This window comes from Saimiri boliviensis, chromosome X, assembly GCF_048565385.1.
Source record: "Saimiri boliviensis isolate mSaiBol1 chromosome X, mSaiBol1.pri, whole genome shotgun sequence".
NCBI classification, from domain to species: Eukaryota; Metazoa; Chordata; class Mammalia; order Primates; family Cebidae; genus Saimiri; species Saimiri boliviensis.
The window spans coordinates 125796454-125824414 of NC_133470.1; the positions used below are offsets into that span (position 1 = coordinate 125796454).

The window sequence follows — 27961 nt, forward strand, 5'->3', positions numbered from 1 at the left end:
GAGGGGGTGCAGTGGCTCAGGCCTGTAATCCCACCACTTTGGGAGACCAAGGCCTGTTGATCACTTAAGCCCAGTAGTGGAGACCAGCCTGGGCAACAGAGTGAGACTCTTTCTCTACAAAAATTAGCTGGGCATGGTGGCATGCACCTGTAATCCCAGTTACACAGGAGGCTGAGGTGGAAGGATTGATTCAGCCCTGAAGGTCAAGGCTGCAGTGGGCCATGACCATACCACTGCACTCCAGCCTGGGTGACAGAATGAGATCCTGTCTCAAAAAAGAAACAAACAAAAATAAAATAAAATAATAAAACCTTATGCATGTTACTGAATCACTTAAATACAAAAAAAAAAAAAGTTGAAATAAGGCCAGGCGTGGTGGTTCAAGCCTGTAATCCCAGCACTTTGGGAGGCTGAGGCAGGTGGATCACAAGGTCAAGAGATCGAGACCATCCTGGTCAACATGGTGAAACTCCGTCTCTACTAAAAGTACAAAAAATTAGCTGGGCATGGTGGTGCGTGCCTGTAATCCCAGCTACTCAGGAGGCTGAGGCAGGAGAATTGCCTGAACCCAGGAGGCAGAGGTTGCAGTGAGCCGAGATCGTGCCATTGCACTCCAGCCTGGGTAACAAGAGTGAAACTCCATCTCAAAAAAAAAAAAAAAATGTTGAAATATACAATGATAAACTAATATTAAATATTTTTAAAGCATTTTATTGTAATAGTAATAGGCATTTATTATTTCTCTGTAGGTAACAGAAAATACATTTAAGAAAAAATGACTCATAATTTTGCACTAATATTTAATAATAGTATGTATCTTACTCTAAATCTCTTTTCCTCCAATTTTGAATAAACATTTATCAGTGAAGTTTTATGCTAAAACAAAAAATTCATATTTAAGCCCATGCTGCATTTTTTGAGGAAAGTGATATGAAAAGGAAATGAAACATTAGGCTCCAGAATATTCTAACCAAAAGAACATAATTAATTTTGGTATGAGTACACATTTCCATTAATTGTAATTTAATGAGAATCTATGTCTATATCCTTGTCTTTTACAATACTTTTTAAGTCTATTAATGTTTAAATGCACTAAAAATTTTTATGAAGGCAGGACATGGTGATTCACACCTGTAATCCCAGTACTTTGGGAGGCCAATGCAGGGGGATCACCTTAGGTCAGGAGATGGAGACCAGCCTGGCAAACATAGTGAAACACTGTCTCTACTAAATATGCAAAAAGTTAGCCAGGCATGATGGCACATGCCTCTAATCCCAGCTACTTGGGAGGCAAAAGCAGGAAAATCACTTGAACCCAGGAGGTGGAGGTTGCAATGAGCAGAGATAGCACCATCGCACTCCAGCCTGGGCAACAAGAGCAAAACTCCATCTCAAAAAAAAAAGTTTATAAAATGTTTAAGTACCATACAGAAAAATAACAGAAGAAGAAGTAGACAGGTAGGCAAAACTAAGAAAAATGTAATAATCTGAAATAATTTAATCACTATTACTTCTAAACATTTTCAGTTTTTTTTCCATATTAATTCGGAACCTGATTTTAAAACAAATCCTAAGTAATATAATGTTGACAACATCTCATGGAAATAAAAAAACCTGATTTTTAACCTAACTTTGTTTATTAGCATATTATTCATTTCAGATTATAACATTTAACCATCTGAGGGGAAAAATGCCTCCTTTTCCATATCTGGGTATCATAAAGTAGAGAAAACTGAGAATATGGGATTGAAATTCTACTAGGATATAGATACATGTTTTCAGTATAAAGGTTGTCAATCTGCAAATTTAAGAGTAGCAGTAAAATTACTCAGAGAAACAAATCCAGCTCCAAGAAAATGAAACTATTTTTCAGCCTTTAAGAAATGAGACTTTTTTCAGTTTGATCTCACTTGTTATTTTACAACATTCGTCTTTGGTTTTTTCCATTATACAGTATACACAAATGAAGGCATGAAGTCTGTGATAAGGTCTAATAAGCTTGCACTGAAACAAAAAGAAGTCTTTGCTGCAACTGTGGAGAAAAATGAAATGTCTAAATAGGCTGTAAAAGATAAGCAAGCGAACAGAATTGAAAGAGGCTAGTGCTAAGAATGAATTTATTCACTATTAAACAAATTCTTATAACTTGAGTAGAGTCACTATGAATAAAAATATTTTAGATCAGAGGATCCAAGATGGCTGAATAGGAACAGGTCTAGAGTGCAGTTCCCAGCGAGAACACTGCAGAGGGTGAGTGCTCACTGCATTTCTAAACAAGTTTTCACTGCCCACAGACCAGGAGATTCCTGGGCTGCAAAGTGCCATGAGTTTTCAGCGCAGCGGTTTCCGCCGGTGCCAGGTCGGAACACAGAAACTCACACAAGTCTGGGCGGCCGTTTCCACCGGCACCTGGAACACCTGGGAGACAGAGGTGCCCATTCAACTGAATGGGAGGGGGCTGAGACAGGGAGCCAGGCAATCTGGCTCAGTGGGTACTACCCCCACAAAACAAGCAATCTGAAACACTCTGGATTGAGAGTTTTGCAGCAAGCACAGCTAGACCCAGGATGGTCCAGCTCAGTGAGGGAAAGGGCGTGCCCCACTACCAAGGCAGTCAGCCACTACTGAGGCAGTTCACACAGCAGCTGGGCAGAGGCTGCGGCAGCTCAGCAATGCCTCTGCTGGTAAACGACTACTCCGTGTGGGGCAGGACATCTATGAAAAAAGGCAGCATCACGACAGGAAATTATAAATAAAGCCGATCTTTCTAGGTCAGAGCACTGGGGAAAAGAGGCAGTTATGAGTTCAGCTGCAGTAGACTTAAAGGTACCTGCCCAGCAGCTCTACACAGAAGAATGGAGCTCCCAGCACACCACTTAAGCTCCTATAAGGGAGAGATTGTCTCCTCGAAGAGCTCCCCGACTCCCATATACCCAAAGGGACACCTCATAAAGGAGAACTGAGGCCGACATCTGGTGGGTACCCCTCTGGGACGAGGATAGTAGAGGAAGAAACTGGCAGCAACCCTTGCTGTTCTGCAGCCCACGCACGTAATCCCCAGATGAGCGGGGTCTGGAGAAGACCTCCGGCAGTCCTGCAACAGAGGGGCCTGACTGTTAGAAGGAAAACTAAGAAGCAGAAGAAATAGCTTCAACATCAATGCAAAGGACATCCACTCAGAGACCCCATCCAAAAGTCACCAACTACAAAGACCACAGGTAGATAAGGCCACTAAGATGGGAAGAAACCAGGGCAAAAAGATGAAAACAACAAAAACCAGAATGTCTCTCCTCCTCTAAGGGATCACAACGTCTCACCAGCTAGGGATGAACCTGGATGGAGAATGAATGACAAAAACAGGCTTCAGAAGGTGGGTAATAACAAACTTCTCAGAGCTGAAAGAACATGTGCTAACCTGATGCAAAGAAACTAAGAACCTAGAAAAAAGGTTAGATGAGATGCTAACTAGAATAAACAGTTTAAGGGCCGGGCGCGGTGGCTCATGCCTGTAATCCCAGCACTTTGGGAGGCCGAGGCGGGTGAATCACAAGGTCAAGAGATCGAGACCATCCCGGTCCACATGGAGAAACCCCGTCTCTACTAAAAATACAAAAAAAAATTACCTGGGCATGGTGGCACGTGCCTGTAATCCCAGCTACTTGGGAGGCTGAGGCAGGAGAATTGCCTGAACCCAGGAGACGGAGGTCGCGGTGAGCTGAGATCGCGCCATTGCACTCCAGCCTGGGTAACAAGAGCGAAACTCCGTCTCAAAAAAAAAAAATTAAATTAAATTAAATTAAAAAAATAAATAAAATAAACAGTTTAGAGAAGAATATAAACGACTTGATAGAGCAGAAAAACACAGCATGAGAACTTCGTGAATCATACACAAGTTCCAATAGGCAAATCGACCAAGCAAAAGAAAGGATATCAGAGATTGAAGATCAACTCAATGAAATAAAATGAGAAGGCAGGAATAGTGAAAAAAAGAGTAAAAAGAAACGAACTAAGCCTCCAAGAAATATGAGATTATGTGAAAAGACCCAATCTACGTTTGATGGATGTACCTGAATGTGACGGAGAGAATGAATCCAAGCTGGAAAACACTCTTCAGGATATCATCCAGAACTTCTACAACTAGACTTAGACTTCCACACAATAATAGTGGGAGACTTTAACACTCCACTGTCAATGTTAGACAGATCAACGAGACAGAAAATTAACAAGGATATCCAGGAGTTGAACTCAGATCTGGAACAAGTGGACCCAATAAACATCTACAGGAATCGCCACTCTTAAATCCACAGAATATACATTCTTCTCAGCACCACATGGCATCTACTCTAAAATTTACCAAATAATTGGAAGTAAATCATTCCTCAGCAAATACAAAAGAACAGAAATCATACCAAACAGTCTGTTAGATCACAGTGCAATCAAATTGGAACTCAGAATTCAGAAACTAACTCAGAACCACACAGCTTCAAGGAAACTGAACAACTGGCTCTTGAATGTTGACTGGATAAACAATGAAATGAAGGCAGAAAAAAAGATGTTCTTTGAAACCAATGAGAATGAAGACACAACGTACCAGAATCTCTGGGACACATTTAAAGCAGTGTCTAGAGGGAAATTTATAGCAATAAATGCCCACATGGGAAGCAAGGTAAGATCTAAAATCAACACCCTATCATCAAAATTGAAAGAGCTAGAGGAGCAAGATCAAAAACTCAAAAGCTAGCAGAATACAAGAAATAACTAAGATCAGAGCAGAACTAAATGAGATAGAGACACAAAAAAATTTTCAAAAAAATCAATAAATTCAAGAGCTGGTTTTTTGAAAAGATCAACAAAATAGGCCACTAGCCAGATTAATAAAAAAGAACAGAGAGAAGAATCAAATAGATGCAATAAAAAAAAAAAAAGATAAAGGGGATATCACCATCAATTCCACAGAAACACAAACTACAATCAGAGATTACTACAAACAACTCTATGCACATAAACCAGTAATCCTGGAAGAAATGGATAAATTCCTGGACACTTGCATCCTCCAAAGCCTAAACCAGGAAGAAGTTGAAACTTTGAACAGACCAATAACGAGGGCTGAAGCTGAGGCAGCAATTAATAGCCTACCAAGCAAAAAATATCCAGGTCCAGACGGGTTCACAGCTGAATTCTACCAGACAAACAAAAAGGAGCTGGTACCATTCCTTCTGAAACTATTCCAAACAATACAAAAAGAGAGAATCCCTCACAAATCATTTCATGAGACCAACATCATCCTGATACAAAAACCTGGCAGAGACTCAACAAAAAAAGAAAACTTCAGGCCAATATTCATGATGAACGTCAACGCAAAAATCTTCAATAAAATACTGGCAAACTGATTGCAACAGCACATCAAAAAGCTTATCCATCATGATTAAGTAGGCTTCACCCCAGGGATGCAAGGCTGGTTCAACATATGCAAGTCTATAAACGTAATCCACCACTTAAACAGAATCAAAGACAAAAACCACATGATGATCTCAATAGATGCAGAGAAAATTCAACAAAATTCAACAGTCCTTTATGCTAAAAAGTCTCAATAAACTAGGTATTGAAGGAGCATATCTCAAAATAATAAAAGCTTTTAACAACAAACCTACAGTCAATATCATACTGAATGGGTAAAAACTGGATGCGTTCCCATTGAAATCTGGCACTAGACAAGGATGCCCTCTCTCACCACTCCTATTCAATATAGTATTGGAAGTTCTAGCCAGAGCAATCAGGCAAGAAAAAAAATAATAAAGGGTATTCAGTTAGGAAAAGAGGAAGTCAAATTGTCTCTATTTGCAGACAACTTGATTGTATATTTAGAAGACCCTATCATCTCAGCCCAAAATCTCCTTAAAGTGATAAGCAAATTCAGCAAAGTCTCAGGATACAAAATCAATGTGCAGAAATCACAAGCATTTCTATACACCAATAACAGACTAACAGAGAGCCAAATCAAGAATGAACTTCGATTCACAATTGCTACAAAGAGAATAAAATACCTAGAAATACAACGAACAAAGAATGTAAAGGACCTCTTCAAGGAGAACTACAAACCACTGCTCAAGGAAATAAGAGAGGACACAAGCAAATGGAGAAACATTCCATGCTCATGGTTAGGAAGAATCAATAGCAGGAAAGTTGCCATACTGCCCAAAGTAATATATAGATTCAATGCTATCCCCATCAAGCTACCAATGACCTTCTTCACAGAACTGGAGAAAACCACCTTAAACTTCATATGGAACCAAAAGAGAGCCCACATAGCCAAGACAATCCTAAGCAAAAAGAACAAAGCTGGAGGCATCATGCTACCAGATTTCAAACCATAGTACAAAGCTACAGTAATCAAAACAGCATGGTTCTGTTACCAAAACAGAGATATAGACCAATGAAACAGAACAGAGGCCTCAGAGGCAATGCCACACATCTACAACCATCTGATCTTTGACAAACCTGACAAAAACAAGCAATGAGGAAAGGATTCCCTGTTTAATAAATGGTGTTGGGAAAACTGGCTAGCAATGTGCAGAAAGCAGAAATTGGACCCCTTCCTGACACCTTACACTAAAATTTACTCCAGACGGATGAAAGACTTAAACATAAGACATAACACCATAAAAACCCTAGAATAAAACCTAGGCAAAACCATTCAGGACATAGAAATAGGCAATGACTTCATGACTAAAACACCAAAGCATTGGCAAAAAAAAAAAAAAAAAAAAAAAACAATCATTAGAATGAACCAGCAACCAACAGAATGGGAAAAAAATTTTGCGATCTATCCATCAGACAAAGGGCTAATATCGAGAATCTACAAACAACTAAAACATATTTACAAGAAAAAAAAAAAAACAAACAAACCCATCCAAAAGTGGGATAAGGATATGAACAGACACTTTTCAAAAGAAGGCCAACAAACATGAAAAAATACTCATGATCACTGATTATTAGAGAAACACAAATCAGAACCACATTGAGATACCACCTCACACCAGTTAGAATGGTGATCATTAAAAAAATCTGGAAACAACAGATGCTGGAGAGGATCTGGAGAAACAGGAACACTTTAACACTGTTGGTGGGAGTGTTAACTAGTTCAACCATTGTAGAAGACAGTGTGGCAATTCCTCAAGGATCTAGAAATAGAAATTCCACTTGACCCAGCAATCCCATTACTGGATATATTCCCAAAGAATTATAAATCATTCTATTATAAAGACAGATGCACACGTATGTTCATTGTGGCACTGTTTACAATAGCAAAGACCTGGAACCAACCCAAATGCCCATCGACGATAGACTGGACAAGGAAAATGTGGCACATATACACCATGGAATACTATGCAGCCATAAAAATAATGAATCCATGTCCTTTGTAGAGACATGGATGAGGCTGGTAACCACCATTCTCAGCAAACTGACACGAGAACAGAAAATCAAACACTGCATGTTCTCACTCACAGATGGGTGATGAACAGTGAGAACACATGTACACAGGGAGGGGAGCATCACACACTGGGGTCTGTTGCGGGGGTAAGGGAGGGACAGCAGAGGGGTGGGGAGGTCGAGGAGGGATAACACGGGGAGAAATGCCAAATGTAGGTGCCGGGGGGATGGAGGCAACAAACCACGTTCCTATGTGTGTACCCATGCAACAATCCCGTCTGATCTGCACATGTAACCCAGAACCTAAAGTACAATTTTTAAAAATGTAAATCAAAACTACAAAGAGACATCAATTCGCACACACTAGGATAGAGAAAAACAAAAAAGACAAAAATGACTGGTCGTGAGCATGTGGAGAGGCTGTAACTCTCAAGTATTGTTACTCAAATTATAAACTGGTATAGCCACCTTTAAAATGATTTGGCAGCTTTGCAAAATGTCAATGATCAAACTGCCTTATGATCTAGCCCTTCCATGCCCAGGTACATACAAAGAAAAATAAAAATATATGTCTACACACACACACACACACACACACACACACACACACACACAAACTTTAAAACATTTTAAGCCTAGGAACTCGGCCAAGTGTGGTGGCTCACCCCTGTAATCCCAGCATTCTGGGAGGCTGAGGTGGTGGATCAACTGAGGTCAGGAGTTCGAGACCAGCCTGGCCAACATGTTGAATCTCCTTCTTTACTTAAAAAAAAAAAAATACAAAAATTAGCCAGGCATGGTGGTGGACACCTGTAATTCCAGTTGCTCGAGCGGTTAAGGTAGGAGAATTGCTTCAATCCAGGAGGTGGAGTTTGCAGTGAGCCAAGACCACACCATTGCACTCCAGCCTGGGCAACAAGAAGGAAACTCCATCTCAAAAACAAAACAAAACAAAAAAGCATAGGAACTTACCTGACCATAAGAACTGGAAGAAAAAAGCTATTATTTCTCCCCTTCTAATATGTATCAAGTATCTTTAGGGGGTAGAGGGAGTTGCAGGTGAGGAAATGCACAGCCTAGGGTGATTAATTTTGCCAGATGTTGAAAAGCTTTAACATACCCATATCTAAGAAAAATGTATAGCTTAATTTTTAAAATCAAAATGTAACAGGAATTGACCCTTTTATTTTGAAACAACGTAATAAAAATTAACATAAATGTAGAGCTAGGGCAAACTAGCTTGTTTACACTAGCTAGGAAAACTATTCAGAAGCAATTTAAAGCTTGAGTAAATGCTTCCTATTTCAGAAGCCTTCCTGAAACTATATTAACTAAAATGAACTCAGAATGTATAAGGCCACTTCTTACAGGGTCACTGCTCAAACAACGTCCTACAAGGTTAACTCAAAATGAAAGAAGTTAGGAAAAAAAGTCTTTCTTTTCTCAAAATAAACCAAAGTATATTTTTAAAAGTATTTTTAACAGTGGCCAATTCTTGTTTCCTACATTATCAAAGATAAATAAGACAGTTAAAATGAAGTAAAATAAAGTAATAGAAAATTAAAACTATGGTAATGGTCACAGTCTTTTCTTCCTTTAGACTTCACAGACAAGATTAGAAGTACCTCTATGCTATAGTTAAATAGATAATCTGGGTATGAGAGAATTAATCATAAAAAGTTTACTTTCCATTAATCTAATGAAAGGTGGTCTGCTAGATGATGCAAGGTATAGAAATTTGAAATAAAGTCACTGCACTTGAGGTAGCTCTCACACTGTAGGTTTAAATATGCAGGCAGATAGATAGATACAGATATATGTATATAGATGAGAACACAGTTTTAGAACTCTGTTCATAGGAAATAATCTGAAGTGCAAACATATTCAAGAATGTTCACATCATTCACTGTTATTTATAAATATCAAAAAACTAAAAGCAGATTTTGTTGGAATGATTGCTGCTAGACTTGCCCTCTTGCTGCAAACAACTAGGAAACTGTACAAAATGTGTGAAGCATATTTTTCAAGCATTGGGAAAAGACAGCAAAGAACTGTGGTCTTAATGTTTACATTAAACATTATCCTATAGGCCCTAATTAGTACTATAACCAAAAAAAGGAATGTGAAGACTAGAAAGAAAGAAGCAAGTTTATCTTCATTCACAGAAGATGTAATCATATATGTAGTTAATTCTAAAGAATCCATAAAAGAATGAATAAAAATTATCAGTTTAGCAAGATCACAGTGTACAGGTCAATAGAAAAAAAACTAAGTTGTATTTCTGTATACCAACAACAAACAATTGAAGGAAAATAAAACACGATGCCATTTATGGTACTATTTGAATACATGAATACTTATGGATAAGTTTAATTAAGTACATATAAGACCTGCACACTGAAAATATCACTGAGAGGAATAAGATGATCTTAATAAATGGAAAGATATACCACATTCATTTATCAGAACACTGAATACTGGTAAGACATTTTTTCCAAAAATTACCTATATATTAAATACGATCTAATTCAAAATCCCAAGTTTTACTTGTACAAATTGCCAAGCTAACTGTAAAATTTATATAGAAATTCAAAGAAGGAGGAGGAGAAAGAGGTGACCCAAAAATTTGAAAAGAAAAAATATAAGAACTTACGCTACCTGATTTCAGGCCTTACCATAAAAGTCCAGTAATGAAGACATTGTGGTATTGGCATAAGGACAGACATATAGATTGGTGAAACACACTAGAATACAAAATAGACTCACAAAAGTATCAAGGTAATTCAATGGGGAATGGATAGTCTTTTCAAAAAATGGTGCTGGAACTAAACACACGGGGAAAAAACTGAACCAGAACTCTTACCAAACATCACACAAAAAAATAAGTAAATGGATCAAAAGCAAAAAATATAAAAACTATTAGAAGCAAATATGGAAGAAAATCTTTGTGACCTTGGAGAAGTCAAAGATTTCTTATAAAAGGGATGGAAAGCTATAATCATAAAAAGGTGATAGAATGGACTCTGTCAAAATTAAACTTTATTCGCTGAAAATTATAGGTAAGAAAACAAAAAGGCAAGCCACCAAATGACAGAGCATATCCACAGGACATGTATGTATGAAATGAATATATTTCTACAATTCACAAATAGCAATACAGTATATCCACAATGCACAAACAGCTCTTACCACTCAATTATAAGAAAACAAAAAAAGAAAGGAACTACTGATACATACAATATGGATGGATCTCAAATGCGTTATGCTAAGAGGAAAAAGCTGGACTCAAAATGTTACATACTGAATGAGTCCATCTATCTATAAGACATTTATTTTAAAAATATAAAATTATAGGAACAGAAAATAGATGAGTGATTGCCAGAAACTGTGGGTAAGTAGACAGGTTAATTACATAGGAGCAACATGAGGAAACATTTTGAGGTGATGGAAGTCTTCTGAATCTTGATTATAGCTGTAGTTAAAAGATGCTTTTATCAAAACTCATAAAACAGTACACCAAAGATAGTGAATTTTACTCAATATAAATAAAAAGTGACTGCAAAAAAAATGAAACAACATACCAATACTAAGACATCAAAATGACTAAAATTTAAAAGTGTGACAATATCAAATACAAGTAAGGATGAGGAACAACTACAACTTTCATACTTTGGAAAACAATTTGGCAGTGTCTTGCAGAGTTAAAAATAGACTAATGATACAACCCAGCAATTCCATTCCTTGATATTTACCCAAGGAAAATGAAAGTATTTGTCTACACAAAAAGACTTGTTCAGGCCGGGCGCGGTGGCTCAAGCCTGTAATCCCAGCACTTTGGGAGGCCGAGGCGGGTGGATCACGAGGTCGAGAGATCGAGACCATCCTGGTCAACATGGTGAAACCCCGTCTCTACTAAAAGTGCAAAAAATTAGCTGGGCATGGTGGCACGTGCCTGTAATCCCAGCTACTCAGGAGGCTGAGGCAGGAGAATTCCCTGAGCCCAGGAGGCGGAGGTTGCGGTGAGCCGAGATCGCGCCATTGCACTCCAGCCTGGGTAACAAGGGCGAAACTCCGTCTCAAAAAAAAAAAAAAAAAAAAAAAAAAAAAAAAAAAAAAGACTTGTTCACAAATATTCACAGCAGAGGAAGTGGGAGCAAACTTTAAAGACATTTCTTTTCCATTCTGACTCACTACTAGGTACTTTTCCACCCCTAGCCTTCTTCCTCCCCCAAGCCCCTGGGTCCCTAGCACTGCCAGAGCCTTTTGTTTGGGGCTCCCTTGTCAGTGAGAAAACAAAAACCCCCAAAGTCTGTGCTGATCCAATCTACCATGGGGAAAAATGTAACGGGGAAATGGGGAGAATCCTTAGCACTTTCTCTGGTTTAGCTTCTTGTTTATACAATCACAGTAAGTAAATAAAGGTTTGACTATTATTTTGATTTTGGTTTGTTGTATTAGAAACAGGTACTTCAGACACCTACCAGTTCAGCTGAGCCCCAGACAATATGATTGTATAAAGAGATGCAAATTATTTTTTGATGAAATTTAAGATTCATTACTTAAAAAAAAATTTTTCAGCAAATAGAAATGAAAAGGGACCACCTCAATCTGTAACGTTTACCAATGGAAAACCTGCAGCTGATATAATAGCAAAATATTGAGTATCTTCCTCAAAAGATAGACAGAAAAAAAATGAATGTCATTCGTTACTACTTCTATTAAATTTGTACTGGAGATCCTAGCAAGTGCATTAAGATAGCCAGGACAAAAAGACATAGGTAATGAAAAGGAAGAATTACGACCGTCTTTACTTTCAGATGATATGACTGTATACATAGAAAACCCAAAGATATTGACATGACTAATAGAGCTAATGAATAAATTTAGAAATGCTGTTCTATATCCTGATTTGAAACTATATTTATACTACTATATAAATATGCATGTCAAAAATAACAGAACTGTGCATAAAATGGGTGAATTTTACAGTATATAAATCATACCATAAAAAATTAGAATTTTATCTTAGGATAAACAGATCAGGCCAGGCGCGGTGGCTCAAGCTTGTAATCCCAGCATTTTGGGAGGCCGAGGCAGGTGGATCACGAGGTCGAGAGATCGAGACCATCCTGGTCAACATGGTGAAACCCCGTCTCTACTAAAAATACAAAAGATTAGCTGGGCATGGTGGCGCGTGCCTGTAATCCCAGCTACTCAGGAGGCTGAGGCAGGAGAATTGCCTGAACCCAGGAGGCGGAGGTTGCGGTGAGCCGAGATCGCACCATTGCACTCCAGCCTGGGTAACAAGGGCGAAACTCCGTGTCAAAAAAAAAAAAAAAAACAGATCAATATATAAATGGATCACATCTCTACATCTTAGCCAACAGTAACTAAAAATAAAATTTTTAAAATGATACCATTTAGAATAGGATTAATCATATAGAAGAAATTTTTAAAATGATGTGCATGGCCTTTATAACGAAGGTAATTAAAGATACCTAAATTAATGGAGAGGTATATGGTGTTCATGAATTGGAAAAACAAACATAATTTTAAGATTTCAATTTTTCCTAAATAGATCTATAGAATTGTTACAATTCCTATCAAAATCTCAAAGGTTTTTAAGCAAACTTTGGCAAAATTAATGTAAAATTTATATGGAAGAAATAGCCAATACAATAGCTAACACAATTCGGAAGAAGAGGAACTGTAAAGGACTGATGCTGCCAAAGTAATGCCAAAGTAATTGATACAGTGTGATATTGGCAGAAGGACAAACAGGTGAATAGAACATACTAGTGAGTTTCAACCTAGACCTGTATATATATATTCCATTGATTTTCAATAATCAAGGTAATTCGATGGAAAAAAAAAGGAATTTTTCTTTTCAATATACAATACTGGAACAACTGGGTATATATGTAAGAAAAATGGACATAAACACAAAATCTGAAACTATAAAGATTTTCAGGCCGGGCGCGGTGGCTCAAGCCTGTAATCCCAGCACTTTGGGAGGCCGAGGCGGGTGGATCACGAGGTCGAGAGATCGAGACCATCCTGGTCAACATGGTGAAACCCCGTCTCTACTAAAAATACAAAAAATTAGCTGGGCATGGTGGCACATGCCTGTAATCCCAGCTAGTCAGGAGGCTGAGGCAGGAGAATTGCTTGAACCCAGGAGGCGGAGGTTGCGGTGAGCCGAGATCGCGCCATTGCACTCCAGCCTGGGTAACAAGAGCGAAACTCCGTCTCAAAAAAAAAAAAAAAAAAAAAAAAAAAAAAAAAAAAAAGATTTTCAAAGAAAACATATGATAATATCTTCACAACCTTGGGGCTTACTATTTTTTAGACAAGATGCAAAAGGAATTGAAAGGGGATAGACATGAGGGAGCTTTCCAGAGTAATGGAAATGTTCTACATCTTCACTTGGTTGGTAGTTACCGAAGTGTATATGATTGTTAAGTAATCATTAAGCTGTTCACCTAAGATCAGTGTATATCACTTTATGGAAATTATACCTCAATTTAGTACTATTAATGTGCAAAAAAATGCCCATGACAACTTTACTTGAATAACCCACAAACTAAAAACAACCCAAATGTCCATCAACAGTGTGGTACATCAATAAAATGGAACTCTACTGTGCAAGAAAATAATAAACTATGGACGCACACCACAATGTGGATGAATCTCAAAATAATTATGCTTAGCGAAGGAAGCCAGAACAAAGAAAGTACACATATCATATATTTGCATTTATATAAAAATCTGGAAGATGAAACTTTGTACTGTACACAAAGCAGATGAGTGGTTATTTGGGTATGGAGGATGGGGGTAGGAAGGGAGGGATTACAAAGACGCATGAAAACCTTTGGAGTAATTTATTTGTTCATTAACTTGAATGTTGTGATAGTTTCACAAGTGTATACATATGTCACAACTCAAATTGTACACTTGAAATATATGTACTTTATTGTATGTCAATTATACTTAAAATTTGCTTTAAAATCATAGAAGTAAACCAGGAGTGGTGGTTCCCACCAGTAATCTCAGCGCTTTGGGAGGCTTAGATTGGAAGATCCCTTGAGTCCAGGAGTTTGAGACCTGCCTAGGCAACAGGAGACCTTGTCTTAATAAAATCATAGAAGTAGATTTGAGCTCAATAAGAAAGCATTTTCCTTCAAATTACCAGAAAAATAGAATCTTAGAGTCCAAAGGGACCTCATGGATATGTTGGCAGACAAAGAAACACCCACCTTCTATTTGAGCATTTTTAGTAAAGGAACATTTCTATTACTAATGAGACATTTCCATTACTAAGTAGCAAATAATTAATTGTTAGAAAATTGTTGCTATCCAGACTTCCTGTAACTTAACCTATTGATTCTAAATCTTGCTTCTTGGTGTTATCCAAATAAACCTACTCCTTCCCCAAATTCAACATCCATTCAACAACTACTTACTTAGAGATAACTATATACAAGAAACCAGTGCATGTACTGTAGTGAATAAAAAGATATGTAAGATAAGAACTCTAATTTCATGATTTTTCCAATTTAGTACCTAAAAGTAACTGCAACTTTAGCTCATTTTTTGTGTGTTTCTCCTCTGCTGTGGTTTGTGTAGCAAGAATATTTCTGACTTCAATTAGATTGAAGATGGTAGTCAAGATGAGTACAATCTAGTATCTACATTTTCTGTTTAGTATTTTAACTGTATCTACCATGAGGAATCAAATTACCACATCATATTATCAATTTATCAATCCTTAAACCAATGTAGTATACTGGAGAGAGTATGAGAATAAGATTCAGAAAATACAGCTTCCATCTCTGCCTCTGCAACTAAATAGCTAGTTATCATCTTTCATTAATCACTTTCATGTAAAAGATGGAGTTGGTCTCTTATAGCAGTGGTTGCCAAATTTCTTGGTCTCAAGACCTTTTTATTCTCTTAAAAAGTATTGAAGATCCCATCATTTAGATTACATCTATCAACATATACCATATAAAAATTAAACTGAGCAATATTTAAATTTATTTATTTATTCATTTTCAAGTGATAAACCTGTTAAATGTTAACATATACTATGAATTTTTATGAAAGTTACTTATATTTTCCAAAACAAAAAAATAGTGGGAAAAGAGATTATTTTACTTTTTCCATAGATTTCTTTGCTATGATAAAAGCTGGACCTTCCTATCTGTTTCTTCCTTTCTTCTTTGGAATGCATTGCTTTAGTTAAAATATGTGAAGAAAATCTGGTTTCAAACAGTTACATAGCTGGAAAAGTGTGCATTCTAATAGCCTTTTAAGATAAGGTTAGTTGTGATGTAGAATCTAAAACTTTATCAACTAGCTTTTTATATTCAATTATATTAAACTTGTTGATCTGTCTTGCCCTTTGAATGGATCTTTTACCTATGCATGATTTTGTAACACTGTGTACTAGTCATTTGGAAAATATTAGTTCACTGAAATATGCAGAGCTTCCAAATGTTAACACAATTTATTGCACAATATAAAAAATACACATTAATGTAATTACCACCTGTATTAGAAAAGTCTAAGATTTGGGAAGCTATCACACTCATGGTGTCAGGGTCAAGTTTTCCACAATTCTCATTGTGACTTGAAAAGCTCAAATTTTTCATTAGCCACAAATACTGCCATTAGTTTTCCTTGAAGTAATAGGCTCTCTGTGCTCATTTTCAAGAAAATGCCTGCCAAATACCCAAGTATAAATAACCACAGTTTGTCTCAGTTGTTTTTTCAAGTAAAAATGAATTTTGGCGGGGCTTGGTGGATCATGCCTGGAATCCCAGCTCTCTGAGATGCCAAAGCAGGAGGACCTCTTGAGGCCAGGAGTTTAAGACCAGCTGGGGCAACACAGCAAGATCCTGTCTCTAAAACAAACAAAAAGGCATTCCATGCAAAGATCAACTGGTTCAGCTGGCAACTCAAACAACTGCACAAGTGCTTTTCCTAGAAACAACTATCTTACTCCAGCGTACAGAAGTGCTTTCTGTATACTTCCCATTTTGCCATATATAATATTAAAAAGACATACACTCAAGGGTCAAAATTCAATAAAAATTAATGCTACATTGAAGACATTCTGAAGTAAAACTGGCTCTACCCCTCCCACCGAGAGTATGAGGAATACAACTCCTAAGAAAATGTGGTACACTGCGCTAGTAATTTTATTCGCCATCCGTGCAAATGTCAACATAGTGAAAAAAAGTAAACATTCTTCATATTTGCTATGAATTGTACATTTGTGTCCCCTCCAAAAAAATCCATATGTTTTAAAATTTTAATCCCCAAGGTGACGGCATAAGGAGGTGGGGGCCTTTGGGTGATGATTATGTCATGGTGTGAAGCCCTCATGAATGAGATTAGTGTCTTTGAAATGGACCCTCCAGAGAGGAAAGCCCTTTCCCTTTTTCACCATGTGAGGTCATAATAAGAAGCTACCATCTATGAACCGGATAGAGAGCCCTCACCAGACACTGAATCTTAGGTTTGATCTGCCTTGATCTTCAGCTTCTCAGCTTTCAGAACAATGAGATATAATTTGTTGTTTGTATGCCACCCAGCCTGAGGCATTCTGTTATGGCAGCCCAAACAGACCAAGATAATGTTACTGATTAAATATTCCTCATGTTCTCTAATAGGATCTCAGGAACCCCAGGGGTCCACAGGCCACAGTTTGAGAACTACTGGCCTAAAAGATCACCAATGTCCCTCCAGCTCTAAAATGCCTATGAATAGACAACAACTTTCATTTGTAGAGCTCCAAAAAACATTAGTTTCCCTAGAGAAGTAATGTATCTTACACTTAACAAATACACCAATTTCTCACAAATCTTTTCTATCAACTGATCCTGAGGACAAACTCATGAGGTTGTGAAACAAACTGTTTCTTTCTTCCCCAAAAAACACCATGAGTGTACTTAGATATTTTCCACCCTCCAACTTTTCTAGGTAGCAATGTGTTTTGGCCTAGTGAGGGGCAGGGAGAGGCGGTTGTGTAAGTGACTGGTCTAACTCTACCTTTATGTCCCTATTCCATTTGCCAATGTACTGGTGTAGCCATATGCATATAACACAATTACAACCAATGATAAATAAGAGATGTTTTCAGTGTGGTGCTGTGGGACTCCTTAGAAAGTTTTCATTGCTAGTAAGAAGAGATACACATGAATAGTTCAGAACAAGGGGCACTGATATTAGAAGGCAAGTTGACAGGCAAAGTATGGCAGAACAGAAAAATGGGAAGAACTTAGTCCTCAATGGTGTCATTATATGGTTGAATTAATTAACTTTGGAAATAATCTACCTCCAAATGTCTTGTTATGTGAGCTAAAAATTGTCTTTATTGTTTAAGACAGTGTTTTTTAGCACTTGCAAGAAAAACAACCTATCTGATATAAACAGGCACCATCATGCCTATCTTCCATAAACAGAAACATTTTACTACATCACTTAAATTGTGAGAATAAGGACAGAGAAGGACCAGTCCTCCTTTAGCAAGGTTCTGGATGGCTTGTAAATACAGAATACACGAAACAATTTTTCAGTCGTGTCCCACTTTAATATCACTCCCCCGCTCAAAGTTCCATATCTCTTACAGTACTCAATTAATATCATATATACTATAAAAGAAATTTGGAGAGCAAACAAGCCAGTTTTCCTATATACAGGAAAAATATTATTTGATTGAATTATAAGATGATACAAATTGATTAACAGAATTTCTTGAAGTCTTATTTTATTATTCACTGCCAAAAACACAATTCCATTAAACAGACTAACACTTGCTTGTAAATGGTTCTTACATTCTCTACAAGTTAGTATCTGACATTTACATCAGATTTAGTAAACTTAGAAGAAGCTAAAAATTAAATTTAGCAAATGCCTGTTTCTTTTATAACATTTGCTTTTGACTGTCTTTAATTAATGAATAAGAATAGATTTAGCCGGGCGCGGTGGCTCAAGCCTGTAATCCCAGCACTTTGGGAGGCTGAGGTGGGTGGATCACGAGGTCAAGAGATCAAGACCAACCTGGTCAACATGGTGAAACCCCGTCTCTACTAAAAATACAAAAAATTAGCTGGGCATGGTGGCGTGTGCCTGTAATCCCAGCTACTCAGGAGGCTGAGGCAGGAGAATTGCCTGAACCCAGGAGGCGGAGGTTGTGGTGAGCCGAGATTGCGCCATTGCACTCCAGCCTGGGTAACAAGAGCGAAACTCCGTCTCAAAAAAAAAAAAGAATAGATTTAAGGTTCCCATTTCAACAAGGTAGCAAGTGCCATCATAGACTACCCTTTTGGTTAAAGGCCAGCAGAAGCTGCTAAAGGAACAAAGTATGATTGGACCTGGACTATGAAGGTAAATAAATTCAAGCACTGATGCATAAAATGAGAATCTGGTTTGTTAAAATGAAAGGAACCTATGTGTCAGATATCACACTGAAGAAGTTTCTCTAAAATCCTCAATTATTACTATTTAGAAACAAATCTTTATAACAAAGATTTAGCTAAGTGTCTAGGTGGTTCATTTATGTTAATTAGAAAGAATGTATTTTCAAAATTACTTCTGTTCCATGGCTGTTATCATCAGAAGGGGATGAGAAGATGGAATGATTCAATTTTAAAAAGTAAGTCATTAGAGGATAGGACCAAATCATCCAACCAACTGGCAATTAATTGAGCATCAATTCCATAGTCACTGTAGTAGATAGGGGAAAAAATACTGTCTCACAGGCGCTCTTATACACTACTGATAGGAGTATAATTGGTAAAATCAAGCTGGAAAGTAATTTGGCAAGAGCAGATCCCTATCACTCAGAAGCTTAAAGTTCAGCTGTTCAAATGCCACCTGGAAAAACCATAATGCATAACAATTTGTGACTTTGCAGAGAAACACATTTGAATTGCACAAGCTACAGTGCAGGCAATGAAGTCATTTGGCTATTGAGGAAATGTGGGGAGAAGATAAAGTTGGTCTGTTACAAATTGGGAGTGGTACAAAATGAATGAGGGACCTCACATTTCATATATACTAACAAGTTTAATTTTCTAAAAAGAGGAAATTGAAGCTGTGATATTTTCCCCACAAAGTGAAAAAAAACAGATTAAGAATTAATGAAGGGAAGTTTCTGGAGTATCACTAAGGGAGAGATGAAAGCTAGGGACAGCACCTAAGCCTTAAAAGCAGCTACAGTGCAGGGGCTGGTGACCGGGGTGGGAAAAGATGGCAGAAGGGGCTCTCATTTCAGATGCATATTCACAAAACTCTTCTGGGGGAGGGAGAATGTCACTGGATTTGAGTAAATTTATAGTTGTTATAGCTAAGAAGGGGTCAGTGGCAGAGATATTTGTGGAGGGCAAGCTCCACCTTCTGTCCAGGGGAGAAAAGTAGGAGGATGTATGGTTCACGAAATCAAAATTTAAGCCCTTAAGGATAAATGGTGTAGGCAGTTATGGTAAAGACTTATTTAAAGATGAGCCAGCAGAGTGTCTTTCTTTAGAATCATCTCAAGTGACCAGTCACAGAAGGGTTTACAGAAAGGGCAATGAGAATTATTCAACTTTTCATGATGACTTTACTTTTCTCTATTATCTATCATGTATGAAATAGGGATTAAGGAGAATCACATGAGCAGGTTCTAGAGCCTTGGTTTGAACCTTGGCCTAACTATGTATCAACTGCATGACCTTTGGCAAGTTATTTAACCCATGTGGGCCTCTAATTCCTTGTATATAAAAGTGGAAATAACATTAGCTACCTAACAGGACACAATATAGTAACCACTAAAGAAAGTTACCATAATTTATCTGTTGATATGGCCTTCCTAAATATCAGAGTCTACTGTATGTATCAAAGACTTGAAAAATGCTGATAGCCTTTAACCTGCTAATTCCCCATGAAGGAGGCTGTAGCAATAAAATAATAAAAAATAAGAAATAAAGAATGTTCGTGGCAGCACTTCTTACAATGGCTAAAAAAATCTTGACACTTTAAAATATATTCTACAATAAAATAATAAGAATATGGAATAAGAAATGTTCATGGCAGCACTTCTTATGATGGCTAAAAAATCTTGACAGTTTTAAATATATTCTACAAAAGCAAACAGGTGAATAAATTGGGGTGTGTATAAATACAAGTTGTATGTAATAATTTTAAAATAATGTTTTAAAACTTAGAATGTTAGTAACATGGGAAAATGCTTGATAAGTGATCAAGCAGTAAGAAATAAAACTATATGTAGCATAATCCCAACGTTTTTATTTTAACCAATTTATTTTATTTTTTAGTTATTAGCAAGTAAAAGTGCTTAATCAGGTTTTTTAGTATATTAAAAATTCAGTATCTTCATGAAATCAAAACTTTACCACAGAAATTGAAACATAAATTGTGCTTAAATTCTCACGATTCACTTTCAAACCTTAACATAACATTTACAATTCAAAAATTGTACTCTTACAAGTCATTGTTCTATGCTCAATTTATTTTTAAAAACAGATTAGATACATAGGAAAGAAAATAATAAAAACAATAATAATCAAAACACACACCATTATTCTGTGCCCACCAAACACAATTCTGGTCTGCTTGTGAAACTGTGGACATTTTAAATTTTTCTTTATATTTTTCAAGTTGCCAACATTGAGCACCTATTACTTTTGCTATCATATAAAATCAACATATGAATGGGTTGAATGAATGAACAAATATACACTTATTGCCTCAAAAGGGCCTATAATCTAATAGGAAGAACAGATAAAATATCGTAAAACAAAATGCCTGTGAGACCATATAAATGCAGATACTAAACTGGGAGAGGCTAAATATTACAAATGTTCAAAGAAGGGTACAATCAGCACTTGATATTATAGTAAGGGAAAGTTTCACAGGAATATTTATCTATTCTCACTAGTATATAAACTCCATGAAGGGAAGAACCTTGTCTTATTCAATTTTGGCCACAGTGACTAGCACAAATGTTTTGTAGGCAGTACACCTCCATGATTGTAGAAACAGAACAACATGAAAGAAATTTTTGAGAACTTAGAATTTTCTGAATAAATATCTGCTGAATAAATATAAACATTATGCTGGACTTGAGCAAAGGCTTGGATCCACAGAATTCTAATCAAGATGGAGGACCAAAATATGTATGTAGTGCTCATGAGATTGTAGGAATGCTTACCTAGGCTAGACTGGAGGGAGCGTATTGTAAAATGTAATGAAAAATAAGGTTGGATGAGGGGAAAGATCATGATAGGTCTTGAAAATCAGGTGGTGGGGGGCAGGATTTGAGAGTTGATGTAGTAAGAAATAGTAAGTCAATAAATATCGTGACAACAATGAAATCTAAAATTGATTTAACATTTACTGTGGGGTCAAATACTATATGGTTTACATAACTTTCTCTCATTTTATCCTCAAAAAAATATGTAAGATAGGTGCTATTCCTTCCCTTTTGCCAATGAGGAAATTGAGACTCAAAAGTTACTATTTTGCTGAAAGTTACATATCTACTAGTCAGATTCCAGGTCTGACTTCAGAGGCCAACCTTTTGAAGACTCTGTATAAGACCTCTACAAAGTCCACAAAATATGTAAAGAGAGATACCAGAAAAGAATGAGATCACATGTATATTTATTCTAGAGTGTTGGACTGGAATCAGAGGTATCATTATGAATCTATGATTTTAACACATATAAAGAGGTACTTTAATAAATTGATTTAGAGACAGGTATGTGTGCATATATACATATATTTCCTAGTTCTGTCTGCTGAGAGGGCCTAGAAATGACACTTCAGTAGCTACAAGCATGCCAAGCACCCAGATCTTGGTTTCTAAATACCATTCTCCAATAAAAAGAATCAGAGCTCATTGGAGAAAATATTCTGATTCCAGAGTTGGAACAAGGAAATTAAAAAATGAGTCTAGAACTTCCATGGTGCCATAAAGTAAGAGGGTGCTTTAAAAATGATGGAGATACATTGAAGGGAAACAAGAATCTATTTGAAAGGGTTCCTGTTGGCCAAATCTGGGGTAATTTCAGCAAAAACAAAAAGTAGTAAGAGTATAATTCATTATAACCTATAGAATAAAACAAATTTTCATTAAGCCCATACTGCTGTAAACAGCTTAATAAACAAATACATACATTAACAGTAGAGAAGAGAAAGTTGTTTTTTTTTTAACAATATAATTCAATCAGTTAATAAATGAAAAAATGTTGAAAATTGAAATCAACATCTGGCAAATGTAAAAATAATAATTTATTCAAGTCTGAATCATCAACGGATGCTAAAATTAGGGGGCAAATGTATGGTGAGAAACAGGATATTTCCACTGTCTCACAATATTGCCCTGCATAGTCTCACTTTGTAATTGCAAAAGGAGAAAATCCTGACTTTAGAGTGGATAAAACTAGCAGACACCATCTCAACCAAGTTATCAGGGACATAAAGAGTCTAATGTCTTACATGTACAGACATCAAAAGGTAAATAATACAGGAAAAAAGACAAAGTCTTACACTGCCACGGGACAGTCACATATATAAATATATACATAAGACTAAATATATATATATATATGTATATATATATATATATAGTTTGTGAATAAAATTGAATATGATATGTAGGCAAATCGGTACAAAAAAAAAACAATAAAACTAAATTAACCATGTTAAGTAAAGTATGCTACCATATGCACATACCATTGTTTCACAAGACACGCTCCTGAAAAGTTTGTTATATTAAAATTAATGCAGTAACAGAGGAATTAAATAACCATAAGGCAAATATTCCTTCAAAACAAATCATCTGTCACAAATTATAGTAGTTATATAAGTTGAAATGTTTATATATTGTAATTGCATAAAATCATAAAACCTTCAACAGCATTTGCTTTTAGATCGCTTTTAAATAATCTCACTCTATATAGATACAGATACAGAGGTCAAACTCTGATCTTTTTATTCTAGGCCCAAAGCTCTTTCCATTACACCATGCTGCTTCTCCTAACATCAGCAGGAAGACATGTAACCCCCATTATCATTTCCATTTCACCTCCTGTGTCCAAAAAAAAAAAAAAAAAAAAAAAACTGGCAGAGATCCAAATACTTTACACACCAGTGAATCTCTATAGACCACATACAAAGGAGGTAGTATAGGACAGTCATTAAGGGCAAAGATTCTAGAGTCAAACTGCCTGGATTCAAATTTTCCAGCTTCATAACTTATTGCCTACATGACAGGATTTCTGGGGATGTACTCAACATCTGTAATTTGTAGTTTTCTCATCTGTAAAGTTGGGATAATAGTGGTATATGTCTCATAAGTGTCTTCTGAAGACTAAATATGATAATGTGTCTGATCATTCATATTAGCACAGTGCCTGGCACATAATAAACACTCAAAAATGTTATCTATAATAATTATTATGATAATGACGACAAATTTTTCCTATGGAGCTATATACTTCATAGAGAACGAAGTGTTTCACGGCTACAAACAATACTCCTACCCTTGATGAATTTGTGCTGCTGGTCACAGGGTAGATAGTACATTTAAAGTAGAGGAAAATATCCAATATACCGCACAGAAAACAACTTACTAACTATGTAAAGTAGAACTGACAATTTTACATGCTACCCACATCTACAAATCTAAGTGCATATCCCACTGACAGTGAATCCGTGCAGGCATAATTACCTTCACATAAAAATGTTGTTTCCATCACTAGAAATTATGTTTCCAACTTAAAACTGTCTTCTCTTATTACTAACCTTTGGCCATAGAGCTTACTTGACTCTACCCAATGAATGCTCTACCTAAAATCAAAAAATCTTCCACATATTTGTGATGTACCAATTTGGCATGATTTCAGAGATAAAGAAATCATTTCTCTATAAAACAGTAAAGCAATTTAAACAGCAACACTTTTTTTTGATATAAAAACCCCAATACTAGACTACTCCAGTCAACAACTAGCACTGCCACTATCCAGTTTTACTCTGGAAATGGTCACCGATATTTCCAGCACTAGTATGGAGAGCAGGTATCATTCATATTTTTGACTGATTAAAATTTTGATGTATGAACCAGGAAAAACCAACCCTTGGTTTTAATAGAGGCACAATATCCTAATGATAGGAAAAGGGGATGTAAAATGTTCTTTAAAAATTATATAGGAGGAAAAGGGAAAGAACTTTAATTACTTCATGAATACTCAATCATTAGTTTAAGAACCCAAGAAAACAAGCTTGCTCTCAAGTTTTGTCAATAAAAAGAAATCTCACTGTTAATGTAAAGTGATTTAATGTAAATTGATGTGTAGTGTTGCAATACATACCTGTATAGTTGTCATCTGATGCAAATTTGTTAATAGCAACATCAAAAAACATATATATATTTAATCAAACATCTACAAAATCTTTTTCCCTGGTCCAAATGCTATAAGCAGAGGGCACCAACAAGATGTTTTTAAAAACTAATTTCAACAGCACAATTGTTTTATCCAACAGTCTGTAGCCTATTGACTGGCTAAACCTTACCCCCATTAAAATGCTCTGCATCAAAAAAAAAGCATTGTTAAATCATCCATCTACTTTGATGGAAGAAAATTATGGCATGCATAATTAAAAATATTTGACATGCATGATTTTTCAGCATATTTGCTATCATAATTATGTTGTGCTCAGCGTAACATGAAAGTTTTGGGTACACGCCTTCTGAAGGATAGAAAGAGGACATGTGATTTGAGGTATGCTAAGTGCTATAGAGAAGCTAGACAGCTAACTTAAAAGTGGACCCAGATAAGCTGTTACATAGCAGCTGCTTATAAAGAATTGACAGTCACTCAAGCATGTGAAGGCCTAAGCCATGATCTCATATTAAACAGTTTTTAAAACTATCCATAATGATCACTCAAATGCATTTAAATAATTTGTCACACAGTTAGTCTTAGAGGTTATATAAAATTAAAGATGATGGGCTTCAGGCTGGAGAACACTTTCTCTCACAAAGCCACTCACTTTTTAACATTTGCCCCTCATCCCCAATAGGACAGTGGGTGGGACTACCCAGATACACTTCTAAGAGATATACTGAGGTTTTAACTCTACATTCCTAAAACTGAATGGAGTTTTTTGCTGGCATTTCACATGTACACCTTCCCCCATTTTCCTTTAAACTGGAACACTGATTCTCCTTTAAAAAAGGAGTATTTTCCTTTAAATAGGTGATGCACAAATTCTCAATTTGTTCAGGTGCCTTGGTGAGTTAAAAAAAAAAAAAACGTAAACAAAAACTCCATAACTTAGAAAAAAAAAAAAGACGCAAAAGACTTGAAGCCTGAGGCTTTCCCTCACTTTTCTTGGTATGTTACCTTAGCATTTCATTTGTAACAAGAATGTCAAAAGGGAAAAGCAGGTCAGTGGCTTGAATGACTTGAGGTGGGGGTAGGTTCATGTTGATTAAGGAAAGAGCAAAGGGGAAGAACTTCACCGAGGCGCTAAACACTTTGATGGAAGCTAGATTTTAGAAGAGCCAAAGTATTAAACTACAGACAAAATTTAAAGAGTGCGTGGGCTGGGTACAAGCAGTGAAAAGGTTAGCCGCCAGACAGGGAAACACCTGAGGGTGGAGGGAGGGGAGGAAAAGTTTTAAATGCCCACCAGAACCTAATGAGCCATTAATTAGTGTCCCCCACTTCTGACTTTGCTCTTGCCCCCAGAGCAGCTAGCTGCAGGGAAGCAAGCAGCACTATTTTTAAGCACTTAAACGTCTCCCTGGGACTTCAAAAGGCTTGTATTACCCGTATTGTAAATAACGTTTCTTCCTAAACATGAGAAAGCAAATTTGAATTCCCTAGTCAAGGCCGAGGAGAAAGCAAGATAAAAGGACCAAAAAAAAAGGAATTTCAGCGTGAAAGCGCGGTGATGGGCGCGGGGGAGGGGAGAGAGGACTTACCGCAGCCTCTGCAGGCTGCCCCCAAAGACTCAGGGCCAGTAAGAACAAGCCGGCAGCCAGGCTGACTCCACGCAGTTTCATTCTTCTCCGGCTACCGCAGCTCCTTCAGCACCCGCACGAAATCACCGGCTGGCTCTAACCAATTGACATAATCTTGACGGTTTATATGGAGAGAGTTAGCGCCGGAAAGGGACAGTGAGGCTTGGGTGAAGAGAAAGAATCTCTTTAAGAGTGAAATTTAAAAAAAAAAAAAAAAAGAAAGAGCTACTCTTCCCTCCCCCCTCCCCTCCCCAAAGCTGGTCTCTCAAGAGAACTTTTCTCTTCTGTCCAGACTTGCAAACTTTTTCTTCACTCCATTCCTACAGATCTACTTTCCTCCCTCTCTTCCCCCTGAAAGGCCCCCCTCCTCACCAGCACAAGGGAATTTTGAGTATCACTCCGCCACAGTTTTAGACTGCACCAGCAACCTGCGAGGGAGTGACACTCAGTTATTTGGGGGAGGGAAACTTCCAGACTAGTTGACTGAGCACCATGAGTCCAACCGGGAAGCTTTTCTATTCGTTAATTTGCACCTTCCGTTGATACTACTTTTCTGGCTTTGTTTAACTCTCATTGGTGTGAGCACCAAAGCCAATTACAAATAGACCTGAACTGGGACTATTTTTTTAGCGGATGGATCTCAGAGAGGCCGTTCTTTTTATTGTTAATCATTAGAAACAAATTTTGGTCGCTGCTCCCTGGGCTTCTGGGCTTCTTTACCTTCCAGCTGCTCACAGAACATAGAATTTCTACATGCAAGCAGAAGATGTGAAAATATTGGAAATAAATAAAGTATATGCTTATAAACAAGTAAGAAAATAAGTGTATGTGTGTGAATACTTTATGTGTTATCTACAAATAAGGTATGGGAGCATTCAGCAGGTATTGATAATTATTCTGTGGTATAATATTATTATAATACAGCTATAACTCTTCGTTTAACTACAATAAATGTCATAATTAATGCCTCCTATATTAGCTAATATAAAAGGTATTGACTCTCATTGTAGTTGTGTTTCAGAAGGATTTAGACCAGGGAGTTAAATAACTTTATTGCAATGTTCCTTAAAGTTAATACAAACACCTGCTTGGAAATATTTAAATGGAGTTGATGGCTGCTGAATCTATATCTCCCAAATAAAGTCAATTTAAATGTTCCTTTGATAATTCTGATATATAGATTTTTCTTTTTAAGTAACAAAAGGACCAGAAAATACTTTCTGCGGATTCCTTGGAGAATCTTCAAGAATTTGCTAAAGAATTCTTCACAACATTTCTATCTCCCTAGAATTAACCACTTTAGAGTCTTTCAAGATTTTGGATCTTTTTCATGAGGGCCCACTCATTCTTATATTCTGCTGAGCTCAGAGTAGATTTACAACTCCAGAAACTGTCTCCCCTTCCCAAGAGCCTAGTGTACAATCAATTAGAATCATTGTTGTCTGCATTTGAGCATGTGTTTAAGGACACTTTTGGGCCCATCTGTCT

At 36.8% G+C, this 27961-nt stretch overlaps 1 protein-coding gene across 2 annotated transcripts in view; it reads right to left on the minus strand.

The window, feature by feature from the left end:
* Positions 1–27961, minus strand: part of COL4A5 (collagen type IV alpha 5 chain) — a 243291-nt gene that overhangs the window by 214591 nt on the left and 739 nt on the right. The window contains exons 1-2 of one of the 2 annotated variants that reach the window (XM_074391651.1): positions 26846–26880; positions 26435–26635 (exon numbers count right to left, since the gene is read on the minus strand). In XM_074391651.1, coding sequence (XP_074247752.1) covers positions 26435–26515 — 81 coding nt within the window. In that variant the 5' untranslated portion in view covers positions 26516–26635; positions 26846–26880. Of the gene's footprint in view, positions 1–26434; positions 26636–26845; positions 26881–27961 lie in introns of those variants that run through there. The other variant, XM_003935864.4, reaches the window with a different exon arrangement.